Source organism: Glossina fuscipes, unplaced genomic scaffold (genome assembly GCF_014805625.2).
Source record: "Glossina fuscipes isolate IAEA_lab_2018 unplaced genomic scaffold, Yale_Gfus_2 107, whole genome shotgun sequence".
In the NCBI taxonomy this organism is placed as follows: Eukaryota; Metazoa; Arthropoda; class Insecta; order Diptera; family Glossinidae; genus Glossina; species Glossina fuscipes.
The window spans coordinates 347465-372778 of NW_023998450.1; the positions used below are offsets into that span (position 1 = coordinate 347465).

The following is a 25314-nucleotide window of genomic DNA, read 5'->3' on the forward strand; positions in this document are numbered from 1 at the left end:
TTACTTTTTGGTCTACTACAATTCGCGGCCTACTCTCTAAGCTCTCTTCTTTAGTATCCATATCGAGCGCATGTTAAAAAAATTAACAAATTTCGCTTCCCGCATTCCGCTCTCCAACTTGTTTTACTTAATAAAGGTATTAAGGGCAAAAAGATAATCCGCCACTTTCCAGTGGCCGCCATTTTGAATAAAAGGAAAATTTGATCCTACTACATTGCATTGCCATCAGAACGGACGGTGTAAGCAAAATATGAGCATTACCAGACATACGGAGCTTCCTAAAATATGGATCCATTGTGTGCCTTCTACTTTGCTCCCGCTAATCTTTAGTACACACAGAAAGCGAATCCATCATGTTATATTGCCGATGTGAGTGAAGTTGTGTCAAAAATTTCGAGAAAATTGCATATATAGGAGTACATGAAACATTCTATCAGTGAAGATTCTAGGCTGAAAGAAAAACAAGTTAAATAATTGCTTATAAAGCATATAAAAAATAGTTTTCTTTTGATTTGACCAATCGCTCAGTAAATATCCGATACACTTCACAAGTGTGTACACGGTCAGTAAGCATTATATCTTTATCAAGTGAGGGCTACGGCCATATATTAATCCTAATTCAGGAGTGGTCTCAGTAACGTACGTCTTCAGTAAGGCCGAAAAGCAAATACGTGGCCTCGGGAGGCACAACTGCTATGCCGGAAAGAAAATGTGTTAATTATAAATTATGTTACTTTTAAGATAGGTTGAGAAACGCTTTCCTACGAGCAGGGTTATGCCCGCCGGATGACCGGATCAGCCTACAACATCATTTATAATTGCAGAACTGAATGAACAAACTATGTCTCACACTCACTCCGCATTGGATGCTCTCTCCTTCTGAAGTTTTTCTTTAGCTTAGAAATTACGTAAGCCAAAAAAAAAACCTACTCTCAATTCCTGTACTCTATACTCTTTATATTCTCCTATATAATTTAGCAATAGGAAATCCGATAGCTTTATTTTAAGTTAAATTAAGTTTCTTAACGAGTAACGGTAGAGACAATAGGTTTTATCAGTACGTTTGATAGAAGAAAAGAAAATAATTTCGATATGTTCTTTACACGATGACAGCCCGCTCAGGGAGAGATTGCTCATCAAACGTGTCGCTAAACCAAAACGTCATGCGACTGGAAGTCGCTCTTTTAACTTCCCTCAAAGTTTAACGTTTGCCAACTTCACCGGTTCTCAGTTGACTTTTGAACTCAATTTGAAAAAAGATGTCTGCTTAATCGTAACTTAGTGCTATCTAATGGTACATGTTATAACTTAAATCTAACTTAACCGTAGCATCTCGTACATAAGCAAAAGGTATGTTAAGGCAAAACGAGAATGCCTGCTCACAAAGTATAGAATAATAACTACTGCGGTTCTTATTTTTAGAAGAGTCAATCTCTTCTCATATCATCCTTTCTGAAAGTTCATAGATAACTTTCAAAAAGTTTGAAATAAAACATTTTTTAATAATAAATTGTTTCACCAGCAACAAATTTTCGCTTTCAGATGTAAAAGTGCTTAGGATTTGAAGAATTAAGAAGAGAGTAAGCTTTTTATAGAAAAGTTTTTATTTAATAAATATGAACAGTATGAGTGTAAATTTGAATTAAAATAGCAAATGCTAGAAAGAAAAAAGCAGCAATGAAAAGAAATTTATAAACATTAAGATATCTCTTAAGCTAGCCTCGACCAACATACTTAGACTACTTGTATACATACATAAGTTTTTAGTTTATTTTATTATTTTTATGTAATTCCTGAGATTTATTTTTATATTTCATTTTATTTGCATGTGTTGTTTTTGTATATTTTTGGGAAAATTTTGTGGTCAACCATTTATAATCTTATGTTTTTATTTTTAGATATGTGCACATGTATGCACATTGTTGTTGATGTTATTGTTTTATATTCAGTTTTCATTTTTCTGGCCATTTATATTGAGCTTCTTAAAATAATATTTGTTTTTCTACGTTTGCAAATAGAAGCTAATATATACACAAAAATATATTTAAGTACATCTTGCCTAATATAAAAGAATGTTAATTTTAGTTTTACTTTTAACATCAACAGGTAAGCAATATTTTTGCAATTTGTATGTAACGCCTAAAGCTTCAAATTTATAAAATAGATTTCTGACTAATGTCACAAGCAACAGATATGATTGGTACGGCGCGCGAAAGTTTGCTATCGCATTGTTACAGACAAGGGTTAAGAATTTCTTTAGGATTGACAGTGAACGGGGGACAGATTTTCTTACTAACAATTATTATGGCCGCTTATACTGTTTCGTTGCTGGCCAGTCGGCTGAGCAAATGCCAGTTTAAAAACTTGCGACGAAGGCAACATAATAATCGGAGAGAAAAATTTAAAGATTCTTAGAAATTAGAAAACTGTTTCAGGCTCTATTACAATGCAAAATGGGTGGCAATATTTGAATATTTTCAAAAATGCTCGATCTTAGAAGTTTCTCGGTCTATTCTTGATTGTTTATCATAGACATTTATCTCTACATTTTTGGCCAAATTTCCAGCCAAAATTTTTATGTTTAACTTTAGCCTAGCTCGATAATATAGCGCTGGTTTCCTAGCTTTATTTATTTATATTAGATGGCATCGCTAGGACACTGCGTTCTTTGTTCAACTTATACACCATTTATCCCGAAGCTTTACCTTTGCAGCATTTCTTAACTATTCTTCCACGATGATTACACTTATTTTCTTAAGACGATATATACCGCATCAACCGTCCTCCATTCGCTCTCTTGTTTCCAGCTCTTTCCCCCTTTAGGCCCAATGTAAAATTTATGGCGTGAAGTTCGATTGATTCTTACGCTGGCGTTCTTGAATTCGATGAGCAAATGCTATCGGAAGAAAACATATGCTATGTTTGCAGATAATTTTTAGGCAGTTTGTGAAACCCGCTTTCGTCCATTATTTTTACGGGAGTACATAAACAAAGGAATAGTGATAATAGTGGGTACTTTGATCAGGCCATCCAGAGACAAATTCTGCAATGTTTATTATAATGGAGACATTTTTGATTATTATTAAGATTATTATTTAAGTGCGTTTGATTCCTAAGGAGACTTTCTACTCAAGTCAACCATGATATTTTCAATAATGTTGAGTGTTTATGCTGTGTATGCACTCCTATGTGAATGGTTATAAGAATGTACAAGAATTTCATATATGTATTTTTTGTTTCGCAAAGCAGATTTACGTTTTAAATGGAATTTGATGTCCTATGCTCAGGGTACATAAAAAGTTTTCGATGTCATATTAATATGTTGAAATATGCATGTGTAATATTCAAAGATATCAAGAGATGAAAGCAAAATATTTCACTTTCTTCTTCTGCTCTCTACGAAATTTACTTAAACCATTTTTTGACATAAAATAAAATATCTATAATGATCCATATACCTATTGGCGCAAATACAAATTGTCAACTCACAACGTTCGTTTTGTTTACTGATAGATTTTAGATCTAACATATTCCTGCTTTTGGAGTATCATATTACGATACGATAGTTTAAAATCTGCTTTACGAACAATAGATAGGCATTTATAGTAACGGTAAGTTGCTAAGCTAGATGCTGCATATTTTTCTTTTAAACTCTTCTACAAAGAAACAACATTTTTCGCACCTCACTTTCTTGACTATGAAATTGTGACTTATAAAAACAAATTTCAATTGATGCCTTTTTTTTATGGACTTCACGCTGCAGTGTTTATTAGTAGAAAAATTAAATATTCAAATTTCGAGTTTTGAATAAAATCTAGTTTGTAGGAAAAAATTTTTGAGTTTGGCGTCACTATGATGCAACTGCACATAGATGGTTGCGCCAGTTCGTTTTGTCGTTCGAAATCTCTTGTTGAGATGAGAGGCTGTGGTCTTTTCATATTTAATTAAATTTAAATTATTATTATCAAAATACCACACTCTTATGCTCAGTAAATATTTTCGCAGTTTCCGTCTTCCGTTGAACAGACATCCGTTTGCTTTTGTAAAGCGTATGAATGTATGTTTGCATCAGAGATACATGCATAGTAATCGCAATTCCTTTCAATACATAAGTATGATACACACACATGCGCGATTCTTTTTCGATCTCTCTCTTCCAGTTTCTCTCCATTTTATTTTCGTTAATTCTGTACGATTGCAGCCATTCATGAAATGTCAGTTGCATCAATAACGGAAATTGCCTGAAAAGAAAAAAATCTTTTATATCTTAATAATTTGTATATTGTTGCTTTTTCACATTATGCTTGAGTATATGCGAGTGAGTGGATATTAATGAGCCGCTGTTTACATGTGACGCAAGAATACACTTGCACTTAAGTGTGTATTTTGCAATCATGTATGAAACGACTCGAAAAGAAAATCCATACATAAGTACAATGGCATACTTGTTAAAATATATGCTTTATTGTGCTTCTTCCTTATGGTCCTACTTTCTTTTCGGCTTGGCTTTATAGGAGTTTCCCCAAACACAACCGGATACAGGAAACAGCAAATATGACAACAGAACGGAAAGGATTTTTATGCATTGAATCGAACTAAAAGCATATAAGTAAATGGTGTAAAAAAGATAGACATAGATAGAGAGTGTGAGGAGGTAAGAGAAAGAACAAAAGAAAGTGAGAGAGAGGGCAAGATATGAAATGATAAAAGGATAGAGTGGAAGATAAAATTATTGTAAACTTTCTTATATCTTCTTCTGTGCTAAAGTTATTTATGGTTTTATATTTTATATGAAACCCGAGATGTAAGAGGTTTTCATGCAAATGTAAATTTTATATAAATTTAAAATTTTAATTGCTTGCTTGTTTGCAATTTCTTCAAGATTACTGCGGTGGTATTAATATTTAATTAAACATTTTTAAATACCGCACAACCTCTTTTCTTCTTTATAAGAAGTGTTCTTTAAATATATATCAAGGAAAAATTTGGAAAAAAAGAATAGAGAAAATTATCAAGTCATTTAACAATTCTTTACCCACACTGATGGGATATATATTATATATCAAAAGTTTTAAGTATAAAGTCATTTTCTCCTTCCCTTTTTTCACTGTTTTATAAATAAAATAAGAGGTGTCAACATAAACAAGAGCAACGCACAACAATATGAGTAGTAGTAAATAAAAAAAGAACCAGTCCTGCTAAATTTGTTTTGAGCAGCTTTCATCGTCCACAGTTTGATCAAGCACATAGTTGTACACGACTGTATAAAAACGAACGGTTAAAAAAAATGTAAGTGTATTTAAACATTTCTTGGGTTTCTTCACTAACGTCTTTGAACATGAGCGCACTGGTTTTTTTCGATTTGGCTGCGTTGCGTTGGGTCTAAATAAAGGTCGCCGTCTCCTCCAGTGTATTCAAAGCCATACTGTGGTTGACTTTATCGAAAGCGTTGCTTAAATCAGGGTACACTACGTCTGCTTGTTTCCCGCTATTTAAGGCTTTATTAACAATCGTGACCGGTCCAAGTCATTTGACGGTTGTTGATATATTCTTCACAAGCCCACGTTAACAATTTGGAATTTCTGATAAAATTTGTTAACACGTAATGTAAGCAATAACTCTTTGCAATAGCATATGAAAATAAAATACAAATTCGCGCCGTTTTCATCTACGACAGTTCTTGAACAGAGGAATAATTTTTGATTAGTCCAGAATGCAAACAAATCCACAGCTTTAAAGCTTAAGGTACATTATCAGGACATCTCTTAATTTGCAGCTTGCAAGCTCGCAATGTCGCTTTCTTGTGGTTGCAAAACGTTGTTTAACTTCGTGGACCAGGTGTAAGTGGTACATTTCTTTATTGGAGCAATAAAATCATACGAAGATTTAAGATAAGTGTTTAAATTGCTGATTGGAAGTAATTACAGTAGCAAAACCTATTCTGAACGTTATAATTTTCAAACCACACCGATTTTCGAAGAAAACAAACAATAAGTTTTTAATGGTTTAAATCAATCACTTAGTCGAAATCAGTTGCTGAAATTTTATGCACGTGGTTTGGTATAAAAGATCAGATCACCAGCCTTTACTTAAATGTAAATTGAAACTATCCGCCTGAGTGGACGAGCATGCAATAGTCTCGACTAGCAAGTCAATGATCTTAGGTTCAAATCTCAAGTGCGGTAGAGTTTTTAATAAAAGCTAAGTGCCTGAAGACTTTAGAATTTACTCCGGCTAAATTTATAATAATAGTAATAATAATAATGAATTGAAACTAAATTGATGTCTTGCTTTTTTGAATTCTTTATTAGAAATTTCTTTTAACAACTTTGTTAACGGATTGCAAACGGACGACAACATTGTAGTACACAGTCGCACATTCGTAATTATAGTTGATGAGCACAAAACCCCGCATGCATTCACATCATTACAATTATTGTTGATTTTCAATAGACATAATTCAGATAGTAACCGGCAACAGCTGGTTGCAATTTTCCATGAAATTGTCCGTGCATTGAAATCCATAAAAAAAGGAACGGAGTCTCTCGATTTAATACGTCATACCATGTTACTAAAGACATCCGAGAGATGGCGAGTTGTGAGATACAAGGACAAGTTATGATTGTATATTTACCGCGTAGCTTTAAAGAAGTGAACGTAAACTTCGTGTTGAATCCTATCGCAATATCCGTAAGGCTAGAACATAAGTTGGGTAGTCACATCAAATAAAACCCCTTTTAATACGTTTATTAAAGCGAACGTATGTACGAATGTTGTTTTAGCGACATAATAATTCAGAACTCAAAATTGAACAGTTTCACTACATGTCCTTGAAAACCAGCATGTCGTAATAAGCATATATGAATAAACCGCACAAATAATTTTAAATTAATTCTACGAATGTTTTGATAGACTATGCGGAGACGGATTGGCTCAACTTAAATTTTTGATTCTGTTTCTTTTTCAGTTAGTTCAGATATTTCTTACATATTTCTTATGTATTTTCGAACGAATATATTAGGAGGTCAAAAATTTAGATAAACTGAAACGAAGATTTATTTCATATCATCGCTGCGACAAGTGAAATAAGAATATTCTGATGCAAATATGCTGACCGAATTTGAACTTGAAGAAATTGTTTGTATCCCCATCCGTTGCACCCAGTGCAAAAAGCAAATGCGGATTTCCTTGGGTAACTGAAGATGTCGTTTTGTTCATGGAACTAAACTAGTTGATGCTTCTTATTAACTTTATAATCAAACATTCTTCTGCAAGCTTTTGGGGAGAACTTACTTGGCATGGGCTGTTTTTTGATGTTGTAAAATTAAGCATACTTCCGAATTCATCAAAACAAATTTTTTTCATTAAATTAATTTTATCTTTTACGGCTCCAACCGATCTGTAATAACCCAAATTAAAATCAGCGCAATGGTCATATTGCAAACGAAAATTTTTAGTATCTCTTAAAAAGTTCGCAAAAACGGTTGAAATTGGAATACAACGCAGCCAGCGTACACTTAGACGGTCACTGCGATGGCCACCAATTTAGAATGATAGGTAGCCCCAAACAGTACTATATATTCAAATCAAGATAAAGAATCAAAAGTAATAACAGAAATCGCAACAGACGAGTTCAGTATGATAAAATTGTCTTTCATAACAATAACAACAACAGCGGTGATGAGAAGAGAAGAGAAGAGAATTAGTCAGCGGATAGCTTATTTCAGAGCGAATGTATATATAACAATGAGAAGATCAAAAAGAAAATCATGTATTAAGCCGTTTTTTTAAACATAATTTAAAGTGTTATTTCAACGTTTAAGTCGAGGTAGTCAGCGTAATTGTTTAGCTATACTAAATTGTGATCAATAAAAAAACTCAAAGCTCTCTTAATTATTAATTTTAAGTGGCAAGTTTATTTTTCCCAAAGAATGCCCATATTTCATCCAATTCCAGAAGTTACTCAAACGGAGCAAGTATATGCACGCATGAGTATGTTGCTAACAATATTCTTCTTCTCATATTGTGTTTGTGCAGGATAAAGTCATTTCATTGTTTGAAGACTCCCAAAAACGATGTAATAATTAGTGGCAAAGATGTAATTTTCGCGGTTTAAAACGCCTTCAAAGATAGATCGATTTGGCCGGAACTCTCTGCATTAGGTTCTGGCATTCATAAAACTTTCTTCGACCATTACTATTTCTATAAGTTCTTTGATAGATGAACAAATTATAATTTATTATTACAAAGACTTGTTTTAGTAGGATTTCTATACGTGAAAATAACGTTACATTTCTCATCGCATGACTTTTTCGATGTCTAAGTCGTACAATACTATCAAAACACATGAAGGGCAAATTCTTCAGTTTAAATAAATAATTGGTTGAAAAAGATTGCTTGTTTGGGCCAATCATTTCGGATTTGCGTATACTTTGGTCCGTGCAGTTTCTTTTGTTTATTTATTTATTTATCCTTAATTTTTACTTCTAAATTAAAACTAATGAATAATAAATAAAATTAATTGCATTTAATTTACTTTTAATATTTTTAACCTCATATCGGTTTTTACCGCGATATTAACTCTTAAGTGCCGGTCTTATTCCACTTGTCTCTGCACTAACTAGATATATTATATTGTAACGTAAACTCGTCTTTTAAGTCTTTTACGCTGTTCATTCAACTTCGTCAGAGATCAGTTAGTCCCGCTGAATTGAAGGTTTTTTTTCAAAATTAGAAAATCTATTTAAAATATATATTCAGGAATTTACTTTCGCAACGCTTTAATTCGCTTTGATATCACGCCTGGATTCTATTGCCTCAATTAATTTTGCTTTCGGCAAATAAGCTGTCTGTATACCCGTTTGCAAGCAAGTTACCATTAACTAAATTCATCGCGATGTTTTTAATTTGAAAGGTAACGCGTCATTAATCTGTATTTGGTGTTGCCCTTCCTTAGAGTTTAGTTTCTCAGAAAACCGATTAATTTTCACGAAAATTCAAACCACGAAAAGTGGCATTTTCGTAACAATATACTATATATAGATGCTTGCATATATTTTGGTCAACGATACGCGTTGGTGAAAGTTACTAAAAATACAAGGTATCAATGTACAAAACGGTTAAATGCGAGTTGTCTCTATGGAACGGTCAAAATTGCATTTTCGACGTTCATTACCTTTGTCGTTCGATTTGAAGGAATCTCCAGCCAAAGCCCATCAGATACTTTTAGAAGCTTATGGTGATGTTGCTCCATCACAACCCACTTGTCGGTTTTAGTTTCCACTGCTTAAAAGTGGTAATGTTGATTTCAATGGCAGAGGACGCCCTGGGGGTATAAAAAATTGGAAGACAATGAATTGCAAAACTTTTTGGACGAAAACCCAGCTCAAACTATAAAAAAACTTTCAAACAGCTTAGCACGTAACGAATCGACTATTTATAGATATTTAAATGCGATGAGAAAGATCCAAACGGTGGGAAAATAGCTACCGCACGAATTGTGGAAAATGCCATTTCTAATCTTTTCAATATCGCGGTTTCATTGCTTGTCAAGCAAGAAAAGCAGAGTTTTCTGTGGGTTATTGTGACTGGTAATGAAAACGGGATCTGCCACGAAGCAGAATATTTATGGTCGTAAAGTTTTGCTGTGCATATGGGGGGATCAGCAAGACGTAGAGTACTATAAGCTGCTAAATCAAGTTCACACTGCAGATCTCTATCGACGTCAATTGAACAAATTAAACTATGTATTGTCGCAAAAAGGACGAGAGATAGCATTTAATAAGCGCAATTGACAATGCTCGGCCACAGGTTTCAAAAGCTGTCAAGGGTGCGCTGTTGTACTTCGAACGGAAAGCTCTGCTGCACACACCAGACATACCTGATTTGTCTTGTCCAGATCGCGCAGCATGGTTTGGCTGTCACGCGATTTCGAAATGCTGAAGAAGTCAGAACTTGGGTCGATAATTGGATTGTACCAACCTAATATGGTGCTTTCAACTCAGCGAGGCCATGTTGCCAGAAAGGGGGGTCAAAGTTGTAGAAAATGCTGGAAAATATTTTGATTAATATATATTGTATCAGTTCTTCGCAATACACTTCTCTCTCAAGTGAAAAAGTTATCAAAATACATGCAAACACCTAATAATAGCAAATTATTCCTATTTTAAAATATCTTGAAGAGAAGTCACATTCGTCATAGAAGTGAGAAATTAGGATGAAACTGCTCTCCAAAACAAAGCGCTTTTACTGTATAGTTAAAGCCAATTACTGTAATCAGTTTTGCAAGCAAAGTAATAGGGGTTTTTTTGTTTTAGTCAGTTGAAGTTGAGGAATTTAATAAATGTTGATAGGTAAAAACCAAGAAGCAGAATTTCAATAATATTTCAAAACAGAAAGACAAAAGCCAAACTTCTTTTACATACAGGAAGCTATGTTCCTTGTGGCAAAGAGTTTACAAGCTGGCCAGAAGTATCTTAATTATCCTTCAGAACACCTAAAACTACTACTCGCGATTTGACAATACCAAAATGATTTAGGACTCTTAGCCGACGCGTTTGGTTTTTGGTAACGTGTAGTTGTATTAAAACTATCCTAGGTGCGTTATACTCACTATCCTATTTTATTGAGATTGAATCTACGGCTGCCAGTGATGAACAAATAAAATTAAAAAAATAATAATTTTCTAACCACTAAAGCAATTAATCAAAGAAATCATCCTTCTCTCTCCGTCTTAACAAAAGCTTACATGTTCGTTTCGCTTTAAAAATTGAGTCAAAAAGAGTTCCAAATATATGCACGTATACCCTCTACTTTACATATGAGTTTTGAGTTATCACATGTAAGCAAAAATTTGTAACCGAAAACTTGAATTATTTCGCAGTCCTCTTAGTCTTGTGTTGTCATTTGCGCTTTATCGCATTTCCTTTGTACTTTACTGCGTTGGGAATGCATGCCAAGTACATGTGCAATAATGTAATAAATTCTTTGTTGACATTCTACTCCAAAGCGCGTTTTTTCTTTTTTGACGAGCAACTATTGACAGGAACGCTAAATATAGGATTAATGTGAATGTGTGTATTCGTTCTGACAAAAAGAAGCCCTTTTTCTAAAAATAAATATATATACAATCAGGAAAGTAAATTTATATTCCATTACTGATACAAAATATTTTATTTTTAGTCTTTTAACCCACACTTGCAAGCATTTTTTCATTTAATTTTTTCGAATTAAGATAAACGCTTTATATTCAAACCTTTGAGAACCCAGCTAAACGAAAGTGCTTTCTTTCTTTTAATAGCCTTGCTTAAATTTTCTAATTTAATTTGTTTTGAAAAAAGTTAATATAAATTATTATCTTCGTAAGTCTGCTACGAAAAGCTGCACTTTCTTGTTATTTCTGACTCTTAAGAATGTAAATTTAAAGAGAGACCATGTAAATCATTCAAAATATTTTTTGTTTGTATCTGCGTAAGAAATGCTTTGGCCCTTCTACAATACAAGAAAAAACATTTCTTACTACAAAGAGATGGTTTCCTCGAAATCTCGGACTTTCTACCATTTCGCAAAAAGGAGCTGCGCCTATTGTGGCAATTATGATCAATCGTTTGCTTGTTTTTTTCTGCCCCTCAAATATGGTACCACATATAATAGATCAAATTGAAAAGTCTCCACCGTTTCGAGCTTCTCTTTGTGGTTGATGTTTAGTTTAGTGCCTCCGCTATTTCCTGACAGCTTGAGTGCCGGTCTTGCTCCACCAGTTGCAAAATTTCATCGAATTTTTCAGTGTTTGCGATGTGGATATTTGACATTGACATTTCCGGAACGGAATCGAGCAAAGCACCCCTAGGTTCACTCGTAGCATTCTCACCGTATACTTCACACATTTATTTATTTTTTTTTTTTTGCAGCGTTTTTACCTTGTTTATAGTAAAGAAGCATCACATAGCGTACTTAGTTAGATATTTCTCTCATTTCCAAATCAATAGATGAGCAAAGAATTAGAAAGCAATCTTCACAAAAAATCTAAGCTGAAATTTTACCTTTTAAGCACATGGTCGTTTGAGACAATCAGGTGAATATTCCTCGATATATAGGGATCAACACCATCTCGCGCAATAAACCGAGGAGAAGTTCAAATACAACCTAATATTTAGAAAGCGTTCCAACGAGTAATAAGCCTCTGTTTTATTCAGGGATAAAGATTTTAAACTGTCTGTCGGGATGGCTGACAACTAGCGGAGTGTCGTAAATGCAAGAAATCATTAAGACAATAACTAAGGAGTTCGTATTAATGAATTGTGATCTTTAGGATAGTATTGATTTTACTTACAATTCTTAGGAGATGCAAGTATAAAATTTCAGCTAATCTTGCCACCAGCAAGTTAGCATATCCTAAATTAATCGCAACATATTTAATCCCTTTCTTTGCTAAATTTCTGGTAATTGTTAATTTTTTCGTGAGTCACAAGCTGCATATGGCAGGTAACGCGTCATAATTGTGTCTCTAGGTTTTCGTTTCTTTGGAATTTTGCCTTTTGGAACATCGACTAGTTTTTATGAAGCTTTAATCATCAAATGTACGATTTTCGTAATAATACATTACATCACTTTTGTATAAGTTTTTACGAGTATGTGCAACACTCAAAAACACTTAAGATAGACCTATTTTTTATTATGCCGATCGATTCAGAAGCTATCTTTGCATTGGTCTAAAAGTGTCTATCTGTCTTATATTCTTGTGTGTAATGTACAGATCGCAAATTTGTAGACATTTTGATAAAGTTTGATACAACGAAGCGGTTCGGCCGAAAGATGAACGGCATTGAAAATGCTCCGGATCGGATTACTTTTTCAACCATTTCTCATACGTAAATAAATTTATTAAGCGAAGCGGTTAGCCCACTATAAATATTAGTTCACGCCATTTTTGTTTAAAAATGCATTCATATAAACGATCTAGAGTTTTGCAAAACTTCGATCACGGATTAGGAATTTGTAACCCTTGCTTTACACGAATCTGCACTCTTTCCAGATATAGTTTCGTTTTAAGGTCACTGATTGTTTTTGTTTTAGTAAAATAAATCAATAACATAACCAACATAAGCCAAGAGAAAAAGTCCAATAAAATTATATCAACGATTAATATCGACGTTTCTGCTGATTACACGTTCCTTGAACTCTATTGTCAATAATTGATTGTTTCAGGAGATTTATTTCATGTTGCACGATCTTATTAAAACTACGACGTTGAAGTCAAAGACATTTGACACTCACTGCAATACCACTTCTATTTTCAGAAACATACGATCCGATTACATTTCCAGTTTGTAAGCATTACCAAACTATTAATTTCTGTGAACGTTAACACATTTTGCTAAATACAGACAAAAAGCAGACAATTTTGCTTATTTACGAAGCCATGTAACCAAGTGTGAGGCGCACAACTTAGGATGAATGTATTTTCATGAAACAATGCATGTGTTTCAAATTACACAATAAATGTTTTAAATTGTCGGGTCGATTGACTTCTATACGCCTAGGCATATATATCTTTACGAAGAATGTTCCATTTGAGGTCAGAAAAAGACGCCGTTTTTGAGAACGACTGATTGTTCACGATTTTTATCTAAACACCTTTTTTAACTCTGGAAATATCACCTTATGATCGAAAATTAATCCGAATAGATTGACTATTTTTATTATTGTAATAAGTTTTAGCAATTTCTGCAAGTTTTGCGTGCATTTATGCATATTTCTATGGTGATTTGCCAAACAACACTTGAGATAAATGTTGGTGATAAATCTTGGTGGGATTTTGAAATGCACATTGTATTAAATTGATCACGGGTGATTATTAAGAGATTTTGTACATACGCTTCAGAAAATTCCCTCTATATCAGAAAAATTAAAAAGAGGTAACAACATTACGTTGGGTTGTGATCAAATTCTTGATACCATTTTTATCTTAAGAAAGACTAAAAAAATAAAAATTGATATTCGATAATAGTAGGGATACGTTGATGATTTTTCCATTGGGGTTTGTTGTATTTTATGAGTAATTAACAAAAAACGGGAAAGCCGAGACTGCAAACGTGACTTTTCCACAACTAGGAGAATGTTTAACGCAGCCATTACTTAGACGGACCGGTGGAAATGCTCTAATCGTCTCAGAATTTGGCGCTGGATAAATGTGTATATATTTGATGGGTTTCCTGATGCTTTTGTCTGGATGTTGTAAATTGGGTTTTGACGAAATGAATATTCTCCTATTTTTCGATGCCTGATATAATAATGGACTAGATATAGATTAATTTGGTCTTGAATTTTTTTACATTTAAACCGAGTTCAGATTTGTACTAGCACGTCTTTTAGTCAACAGTTTACAATGGTCTTGGGGAAAGGCTGGAACCACCATTTAAAAGGACTATTGCAAATTAATAGTTACTTAATGGTAACCACTACAGGATAATTAAATACGTTTAAATAAGTATTTATTTAATGCTACTTAATATATATAATAATAATTACATACGTAGAATTTAAGTTCGCACTCAAGGCTCCATGTACAGCAAATAATGCGTATTTATAATTGTACTGTAAGTGCGGTTAGATGTCATGCTTGGTGTCGGCCTGAGTATGCACTCTTAATATTAATGCAAATTGAAATGTGGTTAAGTTTTCCTTTCGTTATTGTGTCGCTGTACACACCGAAGCACGTCAGCATGTCTAAAGTGTTTAGATTTTGAGAAATCAATGCTTGACATAAAAAGCACAATGTCAGTGATTGATGGGTGAGCTGTCAATAAGTTTCAACATATCGTGTTTATACTGTTATTTTTACATGCCATGCGCTGCCTTCTTCACAAGGCATATTAAGTCAAGCGTCATTTAAAATGAGAACCTTGTTTTAATCGGCTGAAGTTCATAACATTGCTTATAGTTAAAATCATTAACAGATACGATTGTTACCGCTTCTTAACTCTTAGGTCGTACTGGTCTACTAAATTGCATAGCACATACTTAAATTCAAATTTCAAGAAATACAATGTAGTACATTACGCGAAGACAGAGACGGCGACGTAGAAATGAAAAAATCTATAAATATCAGGAAGTTTGATAAAACTTTGTGCTAAAATTCCGAAAAAAAGCGGAGAAAATGCAGGTGAAAAATGAAGAAAAAATGCTTGCTACACATGGAATGATAGCCAGAAATAGCAGGGCTGACATTTAGCAACTAATCTTCATTTCCATACTAAAGACAACAATTGAAGTTTTAATTTTTGCCATGTTTAGTTGCCTTTCATTCGATTCGATGTAAGTTTGGCAAAACATGTAATTCTCAACCAATTTGTGAATAAAGTATATTTAAAAATTTCATTGTGTATGAATTTTAATAAAGACTCTCAAAATTCATTTACGTTTTAGATAAAGAAAAGTTTCTTAATCATTTAAATATAATTTATGGCTATAGTACGTGATTGCTTGAAATATTAATAAACCTTTCAATGCACTATTTTATAATGTCCTGAATAATTTGACAAAAGCAAATTATAATTAATTATTCATGCGTAACTATTATTATAATTAAATAAGTTTTGCTATTCAAATTAACCAGAAAATTCATATATAAATCAATTCATTAAAATGTTTTTACAATAGACCATTAAACAACTTAAGCCGCTTGTGATAGTAAAAAAGTACGAAGGGGTCGACTTAAGAACCGAATTACCTTGTCTTCCGCAAAAGTTGTTCTTCTAACTCCAAGTAATTACGGGTCGGGCTTACTACACAACATCGCATAGTTTGAATTGCCACGATGTATAGAAAAGTAGGGTAAATTGTGCTGCGGGCGTAAAAGCTCCGATAATTTAATATCTCCTTGAGCACGCAGAGCGAAACAATACACTAACAGAACTAATATTGAGATTAATTTCTACGGCCGTTTGATTAGCGAAAGTAGAAGACTTTTTAAAAAGTAAAATAAATATAAAAAGGAAGAGCCCGAATGACAGTAAAAAATTTTTACTTTCTATCTATATTTGTATGTTGTTCCGCAACAAATTTTTAACCTGAGCCTGCCTACATCTCATATTACGAAAAAAACACAAACAAATTATTTCATACGATCGATACAGAGGAAGCGCAACATTTCAATTCTATTAGAAAATTATATTAAAAGAAAATTAATCTGAAAAAAATAACCTTTTTTTTATTGAGGGTTGTTTCTGACAACATTATCTATCCGTCAACTTGTTGTCAGCGAATAATTTGCAGTTCATGGTTTTTAGTTGCGTTCTTCTTTCACAAACTTGTTTCAGTCGGATTTTTCTTTCTTTCTTTTATTTTATAGGAAATGGACTTTGGCACCATTATGTGTTGGGCCGATAACAATGTTGGCCAACAAAAGGAGCCATGTGTGTTTCATCTAATAGCTGCCGGTAAACCAGAAATGCCAGCCAATTGCACTGTTGTAAATCAAACCTCCGACTCTCTGGAGGTCTATTGTATAGAAGGTGAGTAGCAAAACGAAAGAAAAAACTGACGCACACAGGATGCTTATGTTCGTACAAACGGTCAGATTTATATAGGTTAATACAGATGATATAGAAGAAAAGGAAAATGGTTTTTATAATGTATTTGACTTTTCGTAGCGGTGAATAAATATTTGCAATCCAATACGTATGCTTTGGTGCTGAGGGAAAGTAAATCACCGTTAGACATGAAACCACATACCTTTACAATGTAATTGACGTTTTAGAATATATGCTTATTCTATGGGCATATATGCACACAAGAATGTCTTGTATTTATCTGTTTGTCTACGTATATATACTTTTTTATTGAATAAAGAACGTCCTGTTAAGATATGTAGTTATTGTTATATGCTGAAGCAAATCATCCCCCAAAGTGCATATCCATTAAGTTTAAATAGAAACCAGTTGTCGGCATACACTTTAAAACGTTAATCTTTAAAAGATCCTTTTGCCTCCTCGTTACAATTTCCTACCTAGAAGTCAGTCAGAAAGGTTTCGGTTTTTTTTTTTTGTTTTTCTTTGTTACATGTTTAATTTACAAAGTATCCAGGGAGGTAATAAGTACATGTTATACCAAGGTGCGAAAAATAGCGGGGTTATTGCCCCCAAATGGAAACAATATGGCATATATTTGATTTTTATATAAATAACAAAAAACTATATAAACTTGAAAAATTGATTAAAATGATTTAAGAAATAAAAATAAATTAAATGGAAAATGTGGTACATGGTATCTTTTCAATACTATTATTTCACTTGATTCATCCAGAAGAGACATTACCTAGCGACCTACACGATGACTCACTCTGATAAGATATATTGAAGAAATGGATTCAATTAGATTCTTGATGAATGGAAAATTCCGGTCAGCATGAATAGTTTTGTTACCGAAATACCACTGCGCATTAGCACTAAGATTGATATCTAATATTAGCGCTATTAGCTACTCGCCACAGTTGTTTGCTGTACGTCTAAGTAGTTGCGAAACTACATTTGTATAAAATACGTTTATTTCTGATAGAAAGTTAAGACTGTCGACGAATTAGTCTATAGTTGAGTTTTAAGTGAAATTGATTGTAAATAATTTTTTCATGTTAGTCTTTGGCCAATAAGTAAGCCAACATAGTTCACAAAGATATATATAGGAACAGAAGCCTTGTAGTTGATAATCATTAGAGAGTGATCGGAACTAAGGTTATTATTGTCATTCATATGAAGTAAATTATCGGGAATATCAGAGTATATAACCAAGTCCAGCTAGTCAGAATTTTCCTCAGATCAGATAATCACATATTCTCATCGAAACGCGTAGTTTGCTTACGCTTAGATTCACGGTGCTTTTATAAATCACTGGTTTATCTGGTTGCTCTCGATATAACTCCTAGGAATGTCGTCATTTTTAAGCAAAATTTCGCAACTATCGAATAGCTTTTTTTTCTTGATCTGCTTTGTCGCAGCAACGCACACTCCAATTTTTTACTTCGAACAACAAACGAAAGTTTTCTGAAAATATAAGACAGAAATCGCGCATTTTTTTATATAGTTATTTTTTTAGCGAAAAAATCTTTTGACAATCGGCCTTAGGGGACCTTATTTGTAGCATGAAGCATTTCAGTTCAGTAAATATGGGTATGTTAGGGTTGTGCTTGCAAATTTTTTCTAGTCACCTCCGATTACTTCTTATAAATAGCAAGTCATCCCAATTCGAATTCGCGACGATGTCGGATAGTTGAAATTTGCAAAATTTTACACCCTGTGAATATTCTAGATTGTATAAAGTGTTAAAACATGTAACAAATGAGTGCAGGTTTAATATATAATAAATGGACAAAAGAAATGTCCTAGTTTTTTGAGAAGGTGCCTGCAAGAAAAGCTAAAAAAGAAACAAAAAACGGGAAATGCACACAATATTAAATTTATAAGCAGCTCCATGGAGAGCGGTAGATATAGCGTAATGCGGTAAAAGTGGCAGCACTAAAACCCCCTAATCTAGACTAAAACTAACATTTAAATATATATTTGTAAGTTAGTTTTTAGTCTCTTTCTCTTAAACGCACTCAGTCTTTCGCTTTCGAGCTCGTTATGCATTTACTAGCCATTTAGATGTGAAGTGTAACCACAGTATTGTACGTACAGTTGGATTTTTTGAAAGGAGGAGGGAGTGAGGAGGAGAGGGAACAAAAATTCGGCCTTTTATATAAATCACTACAACTTCTATTAAAATAAAAAAAAGAACTCGTTATGGAGCGATATATAGGGTAGATTTGAGCACTTTGTCTTAATACTAAATATTATACATTTTCGTTGGGCCATTTTCTTATGTTTTCATTTTTTAATTTTTCCGTTTTCTTTTTTTCTATATTTGCATTATTTTTCTACAATAGAGCAGTAGTTTTTAGCTTCTCTAAGCTTCATTTAAAAAACATGAGCCACTAAAGCTGTATGGCATGAAACACCATGTACTGCGAGTCTCCTTTAAAATGCATATGTTTCTTCAGAAAGTAAAGTCTGCTCCCTACTCGTTTTATGTACGCACATACATACATACATTTTTATTTGTCCGTATGTATGTACATGATTATGTTGATAAAGCATTTATATCTACAAATTGTATGTATATTATAATACTGACAAGTATTTTACTATAAAGAGATGGTATCACACAGACCAATGGTAACGAAAGCATAAAACTTAAGCAGCAAAAGGAACTTGAAGAGACAAAAAAAAAAGAGAGAGAGAGAGAGAAATAGAAAAGTGGAAAAGGAAGACATCGGGAAAGGGGCAGAGAAGAAAAGATATAAATAAATTATGTAGAACGTACGGAAACCTTTAAAATGAAGTCAACGTCAAATTCATGCAACTCAAATAAGCGGAAATTTACTACACAGCAACAAATGCATCAAATGTAGTAAAGTTAACGGAATAAAAAATAAAAACTAAAGAAAAAATAAGCAAGAAATACATCATCATCATTATACCACTGCTTGCTTACTGGCTACATTCATTCCATCTGACTCAAGACAGCCAATGGAAGCAGATATGTTCGGGTGGTCGTTCGGAAAGTAGTCGATAAAATGTACAGTTTAGAGAATATTTTATTTAATTCTTGAATATTTTGTTTTTTGCTGCTTGTTTTTTACATTCAAAGTAAAAGAAAAAGCTCTAAATAATGCAATAAATCAGCCAGTCAGTCATTCAGCCAGTTATACCTTCAGTTAGTGTACAAGTAGGAATTTTACTTAAAAAAACATTACATGGCGTTAAGTTGAAAGAGCAAAACGTTATAATAAAAGTTTATAAATATTTTAAAACGTTTTCATATAAAAAAATGCTAATGTTTTTTACGATTCAAAAATAGCTGCTCTTTATAATAAGCGAACGATAACAATATCACCTTTTGAATTATATATATATGTATATATATATACATACTTAATATTAGTTTGAACATGTTCTAGACTCCTAGCGAACGTAGCATCTTTAGAGATACATATTCACGAGACTATCTCATGAGGCTGTAACTAAAATCAAATCAAGCTGTAGATTGTAGAAAAGCTTAGAAATTTTTTTCTTAGCGAAAATGACAGGTCCTGTAACACTTACTAGATTATTATTGCATTCATCGGCAAAAAATATATGATGTATCAACTTGACGATTGAAACTAGCTATTAATAATTGAATAAGCAAACGCTATCAAAAGAAACATAATCTCAGATTATTCAAAAACGTAAATTATATTTTTCGCACATTTCCAAATCGATCGGAATCGCTGATAAGAAATGGTTTTCCAAAACTTTAGTCTTTCCTTACTTCCTTGCCTACGCATGTACAAGTAAAGATAGACCAACAAATTTATATTAATATATCAAATGGCATCCACTCACAGTCATTGTCAATAAAATATTAAATCAAAATATATCAAATTTCATAATATTAAATGTGAAAAGAGAAAGCATAGATATATTTCTATTAAGCCAAATAGAGTTATTTGCAATAGTATATGGGCAATCGTTGGTATAAAGACGTCATATTATATCTCTTTATAGATCTATTTCAGGCAAGGCAAACATTTATTTTTTAAATCAAAAATTTAAAATAAATTTATGTTATTATATACGATAAAACTAATTCATGTAAACACATATATCTAGAACGGAGTTATATGTACGTTAAACGAATACGAAGGACTTAGGCGGCTTACTGCGAATCTGGGTTATCTACCATCTAAGCTTTAAGATATGAAACTTATTTGTTTTCTTTGTTGAATTCATCTAAAAATATAATTCAAAAATTATTGAAGAGTTTACATACAAAAAATAGTTTTGAATGCACTGCTATAGAACTACCTGTTTCCTCATTCTAAGTTTTGAATGAGTCGGCAAAAAAACGTGCAAGTTTTTCGGTTATTTTACGAGATCGTTTTTTTTTTTTTTTTTTTTTTTGAAGGATTGCGGACCTCTTTAATTGCTAAGGTAATAACTCTAATAAATAAATAAGTTTAAAGTTGAATAATTTGATAAGCACAAGTAACATTTGTGGCACATTTCAGATCTCTTTTAATAAGAAAATACATGAGTGTTTTGATCTTTTATAGATGGATTTTTATGGAGGAAAGTAAAAAAAATTTTGATATCCGATGTCTGAAGATAAAAACTTCATATACCTTGTGCTAGAGCTAAGTTTTCTTTTCTTTAAATTTCAAAACTTGCTGGTCGGAGTAGCGAAGGCGAAAGACGATTACGTTACTTTAAAGCCTCATGGCGATCAACGAAATGATCAAAATCCCACCAATGCATACGCTTGCAGGTTACAAACGAAATGCACTGATTATAATGCATATGAAATCTATAGGAATATCTCTTTGCAGACAGACCATATATCAGAAATTTTAATTAAAATGCTAAAAATATAAGTATATGTATGTACTTATATACGTATGCGTTCAAAAGTATGATTTACTTATAAAGACAAAAAAGGAGAGAAAACATTCAACAAAAATCAATTGCAATGAAAAGATAACTTACAAAACCCATTAGAGTTTCTTTTATTTGAATATACGTATGGAAGCAGATGTTTTGATGCATCAATAAAACTCTCGAATCCATTATAACTATTTGTGGTAAACAGTTTTGTAAAATATGCAAAAAAAAAAAAAAATGTTTCAACTAAAATTCATTTACAATAAGATAGAAGTAGCTAGCTTATGATATGTGGTCATCAATATCAAAATAGGTATTTTATTTTATTAGCTTAAAAACGATGGAAAGGAAATAGTCGAAGAATTGGCAGTGGGTGCTCAGTGAATTTCATCAATCAATTTAAATGTAACCTTCGACTATCTTCCTTGCATCATCCAATTACAAGTATGAAGTAAAGAATCGGTCTTTCACTAAGTTCAGAACCCAAACTCTCATAGCGAAATTTTTTCCGAAACTGGCGGAACTACTAAGACTATTGTGAGCCCTATCATAAGCTGCATGCATTAGATATTATCTTTTCGGATAAACTAAAGCTTCTGCGCGGCATTATTGAAGTGATTATTGTTGACTTGTGGGCTCCAATACGCAGCATAACCAAGAGAAAACAACGCTTCGCTGCTTAGAGCTTATGATCAGAGTCAAATTGAAAAAAATAAAGCAATCAAGTGAAAGGATAAAGACTTGACAGATAGATGACAAAACAGAGAGAGCAAAAGGCAAAAAAGCAACGAAATTGAGAGGACGAGGGTCGGCTGGCATAGGCATGGACCGACAAATAGATAAATTCTACAATAGCAGAGGAAAGAAAATTAAAAATTTGACATTCATTGAAAAAAAAAAAATAATCGGTAATAGTAAACTCTGGTAAGTGTGCAGAAATATAAAACATATTCTCTGGATGTCATGTAAAAAAAAAACCAATAAATCTCTTTATTGTGTATATTAAAGTAAACAAAAATGTATAAAAATGTTCGGAGAGGAGTACTGAAGTAAACAGAAGAATGGAAAAATGCAATGTAAAAGTCATTGAACATCGACTTTGTACGTACGGTGCCTTGCATGTGTATAAATTTTCTTGTGAAAGTCTATATTTATTCAATATAAAATGCAAGAGATTTAATTTCCGTATACTCAGTTTCTTTTGATTATTATTTCATCATTTTAAGTAGTGTTCTGTATTTTCTTCCCTCTTTTCTATGCGTTTTATCCCATTTCTGCTGCTATTGCTGCTGCTGATGTTTTATTCTTCAAACATTCAGGATTTGACGGTGGTTTACGTCAATGGTTTCTTATGGAAATATTTGAACAGCAATCAGCCAGTTTGCAAGCCAACATTTCATCGAAATATCCCGTACTAAGTGCGCCTGGTCTCGATTCAGGCCGTTTCTTTAAAATATTCGTTTATGCTATCAATTTGCGTGGCCGCAGTGAACCGGTTCTACTGGAAGGCTACACTTTAAAAGCCGCTGAAAAGCAAACAGGTAAATGTTTTCTTAATTTTCTTTATTCCCTTCTTTTTATTGGTTTATTTATTTTCTCTTTTTCTGATCTATATGGTTATACGTCGAGGATAAGAAGAAAGATTTTATTTAATACGACCAAGAATGAGGAACAAATTACAAAAAAAAATTTGTACCAAACTATCTACTTCACAATTATATGCACATTTTTCATTCATAAACGAATTTTAATAATAATACGTACATATGTATAGATAGAAAACGTCGAAATCGTGAAATTTCTTTTATTTGTTTATTTGACGGAATAGGACTGAAGACGAAGTAAGCTTTTAAAGAAATTGCGTTTCATGCAGATAGTTGAAAATTATGCTTGTTTTATAGGAAACCTTTACAAAATGTACTTACACACGAACTTATGATACTCTATTTACTTTTCAATTGTTTCTTAGACTAATGGAGCAACTTTCTGCGCAGTGTTCTCTGCTTGGTCTACTAAACTAACTGAATCAGAATCTTAGGGTCGACCATATTTCATTTAAAATTTATTATACGTGTTCTATGGCTTAATTGATTTTGTTACTCAAAGTTTGATATACAAATTACAGCTGTTGGAATGTAAGTCTATACATTAAAACCGTGACTATGCACTCAAAACCTTTTCCAAAATAGGAAACTTGGCTTTAAGTGAATCTCTAATCGTACGGCGAGGTTAGAAAACATAGCATAAGCGTTTCACAGGTTCGTTGACGCTTAACAAAAACCTCTTAATTCAATGGCAACCGTTAGTGCTGCTGAAATGATCTGTTTCTATTTAAATAACTTTGCGCTTTACGCGTGTATAACAAGGAACGCAAATATCTCGATATTAAGTGTTGTAAAATGTATTATACTTCGGATCTTCTGATCTGTTCAGTTAATGTTCAATTAAATTAAGCTGCAATAACTTTTACTCCTGCTAAGGAAATATTGTCTACAAAAGAAAACAAATATGTACATGTGAACATATATTGTACGTACTGACTTTACAGATTCGTGACAAGCCGTTCATCGACTTAATTCTAATTTCTCATTCTAACAACAAATTATTCATTAATAAATACGTTTCATGTGTACATTGGTATTGTAATCACTGCTTTCTTGGAAATGCCGCCCTTGCGTATAAGTAATATTTAATTTACTAGAAAAGCAATAGCACTCAAATTGAGTGGAAAACGATAAGAATTTCATGAATTAAAACTTTTCAAATTAGGTGATTTAAGCAAAATTGAAAATTAAAAATATGGCAAACAAAACTATTGCAAATGAATACTTATAAATAAACGTCTATTATAAAACTAAAGAAATTATATTCGGTTGTAGGCGAAACTTTTTTACTCAAAAAACGACAAAAAACTGAAATTTGAATATTCTATAAGCTTAAGCAGCGGAATTTTTCTTCTTTTATGCGGAAAATATAGAATCATCCGTAAAAGATACTCGAAAATTAGTATTGCTACAATTGTGTAAAAGAAATGACAACAACATTTTCTTATTTTTGGAATGAGAGATGATCGCCCTTTACATTGCATTATCGACCGAGTGTGATCAGTAACAACATCAACCTGCCCGCAGGATGTTTCGGCCTTTTTGCAAATTTTGAAGCCGATATCTCCATTTTTGTGACCAGGAAACAGTTTACCATAGGTATTGCATAGATAGACAGACGGAGAGAAGAATGTCTGGAAGTGCCTTACAGGTATTGGGTAAAATGCAAAGCCTTCAGACATTGAGGGATTTATATGCGACCAGACAATCTTAAAATGAATTTAGCCGATTGGTAAACTCTTCTATGTATTGCTGACGGCCGCATAAACTTAATATACAGTTACCAAAAATGATGTAGGGTATAAAAATTATTTTACATGAAATTAGATCTTGAATACTTTCCTTGTCAGTCTTTTTTTATTTAAAGTGGCATATCATTGAGTTCATTATCCCTTTTTACCGTAAGCCTGTATATATATGCAAATTTCTGACTAATGAAAACCTTTTGAAAACTAGAATCTCTTCCGCCATTGAAATCATACTTGTGTGCAGGATACTTAACTCAATTTGTATCTAATACATAAAACTATGCGTTTCTATTTGCGCAACCCTAGCAGTAGTCAGCGATATCGTAATGTTTCCATATCCAACACAACTTGGGGTATTTAAACATATTCAGTATGCAACACCCAGAAGGACTGGAGATGGATCCTTCTTCTGTTATACAGATCGATTAAGACTCGCTTTATGAATCGATTTGAGCTTATCGGTCCATCTTTTTCTCTTGTGTTCAGCCTATTAGACTTAATTTTTCA

The 25314-nt window shown here is 32.8% G+C and overlaps 1 protein-coding gene across 2 annotated transcripts in view; it reads left to right on the forward strand.

Annotated features, from left to right (window-relative positions):
- Window positions 1-25314, forward strand: part of LOC119638681 (irregular chiasm C-roughest protein) — a 292205-nt gene that overhangs the window by 252262 nt on the left and 14629 nt on the right. For both annotated transcript variants that reach the window (XM_038035622.1, XM_038035623.1), the window contains exons 14-15: window positions 16352-16514; window positions 22775-22996. In XM_038035622.1, coding sequence (XP_037891550.1) covers window positions 16352-16514; window positions 22775-22996 — 385 coding nt within the window. The remainder of the gene's footprint in view (window positions 1-16351; window positions 16515-22774; window positions 22997-25314) is intronic.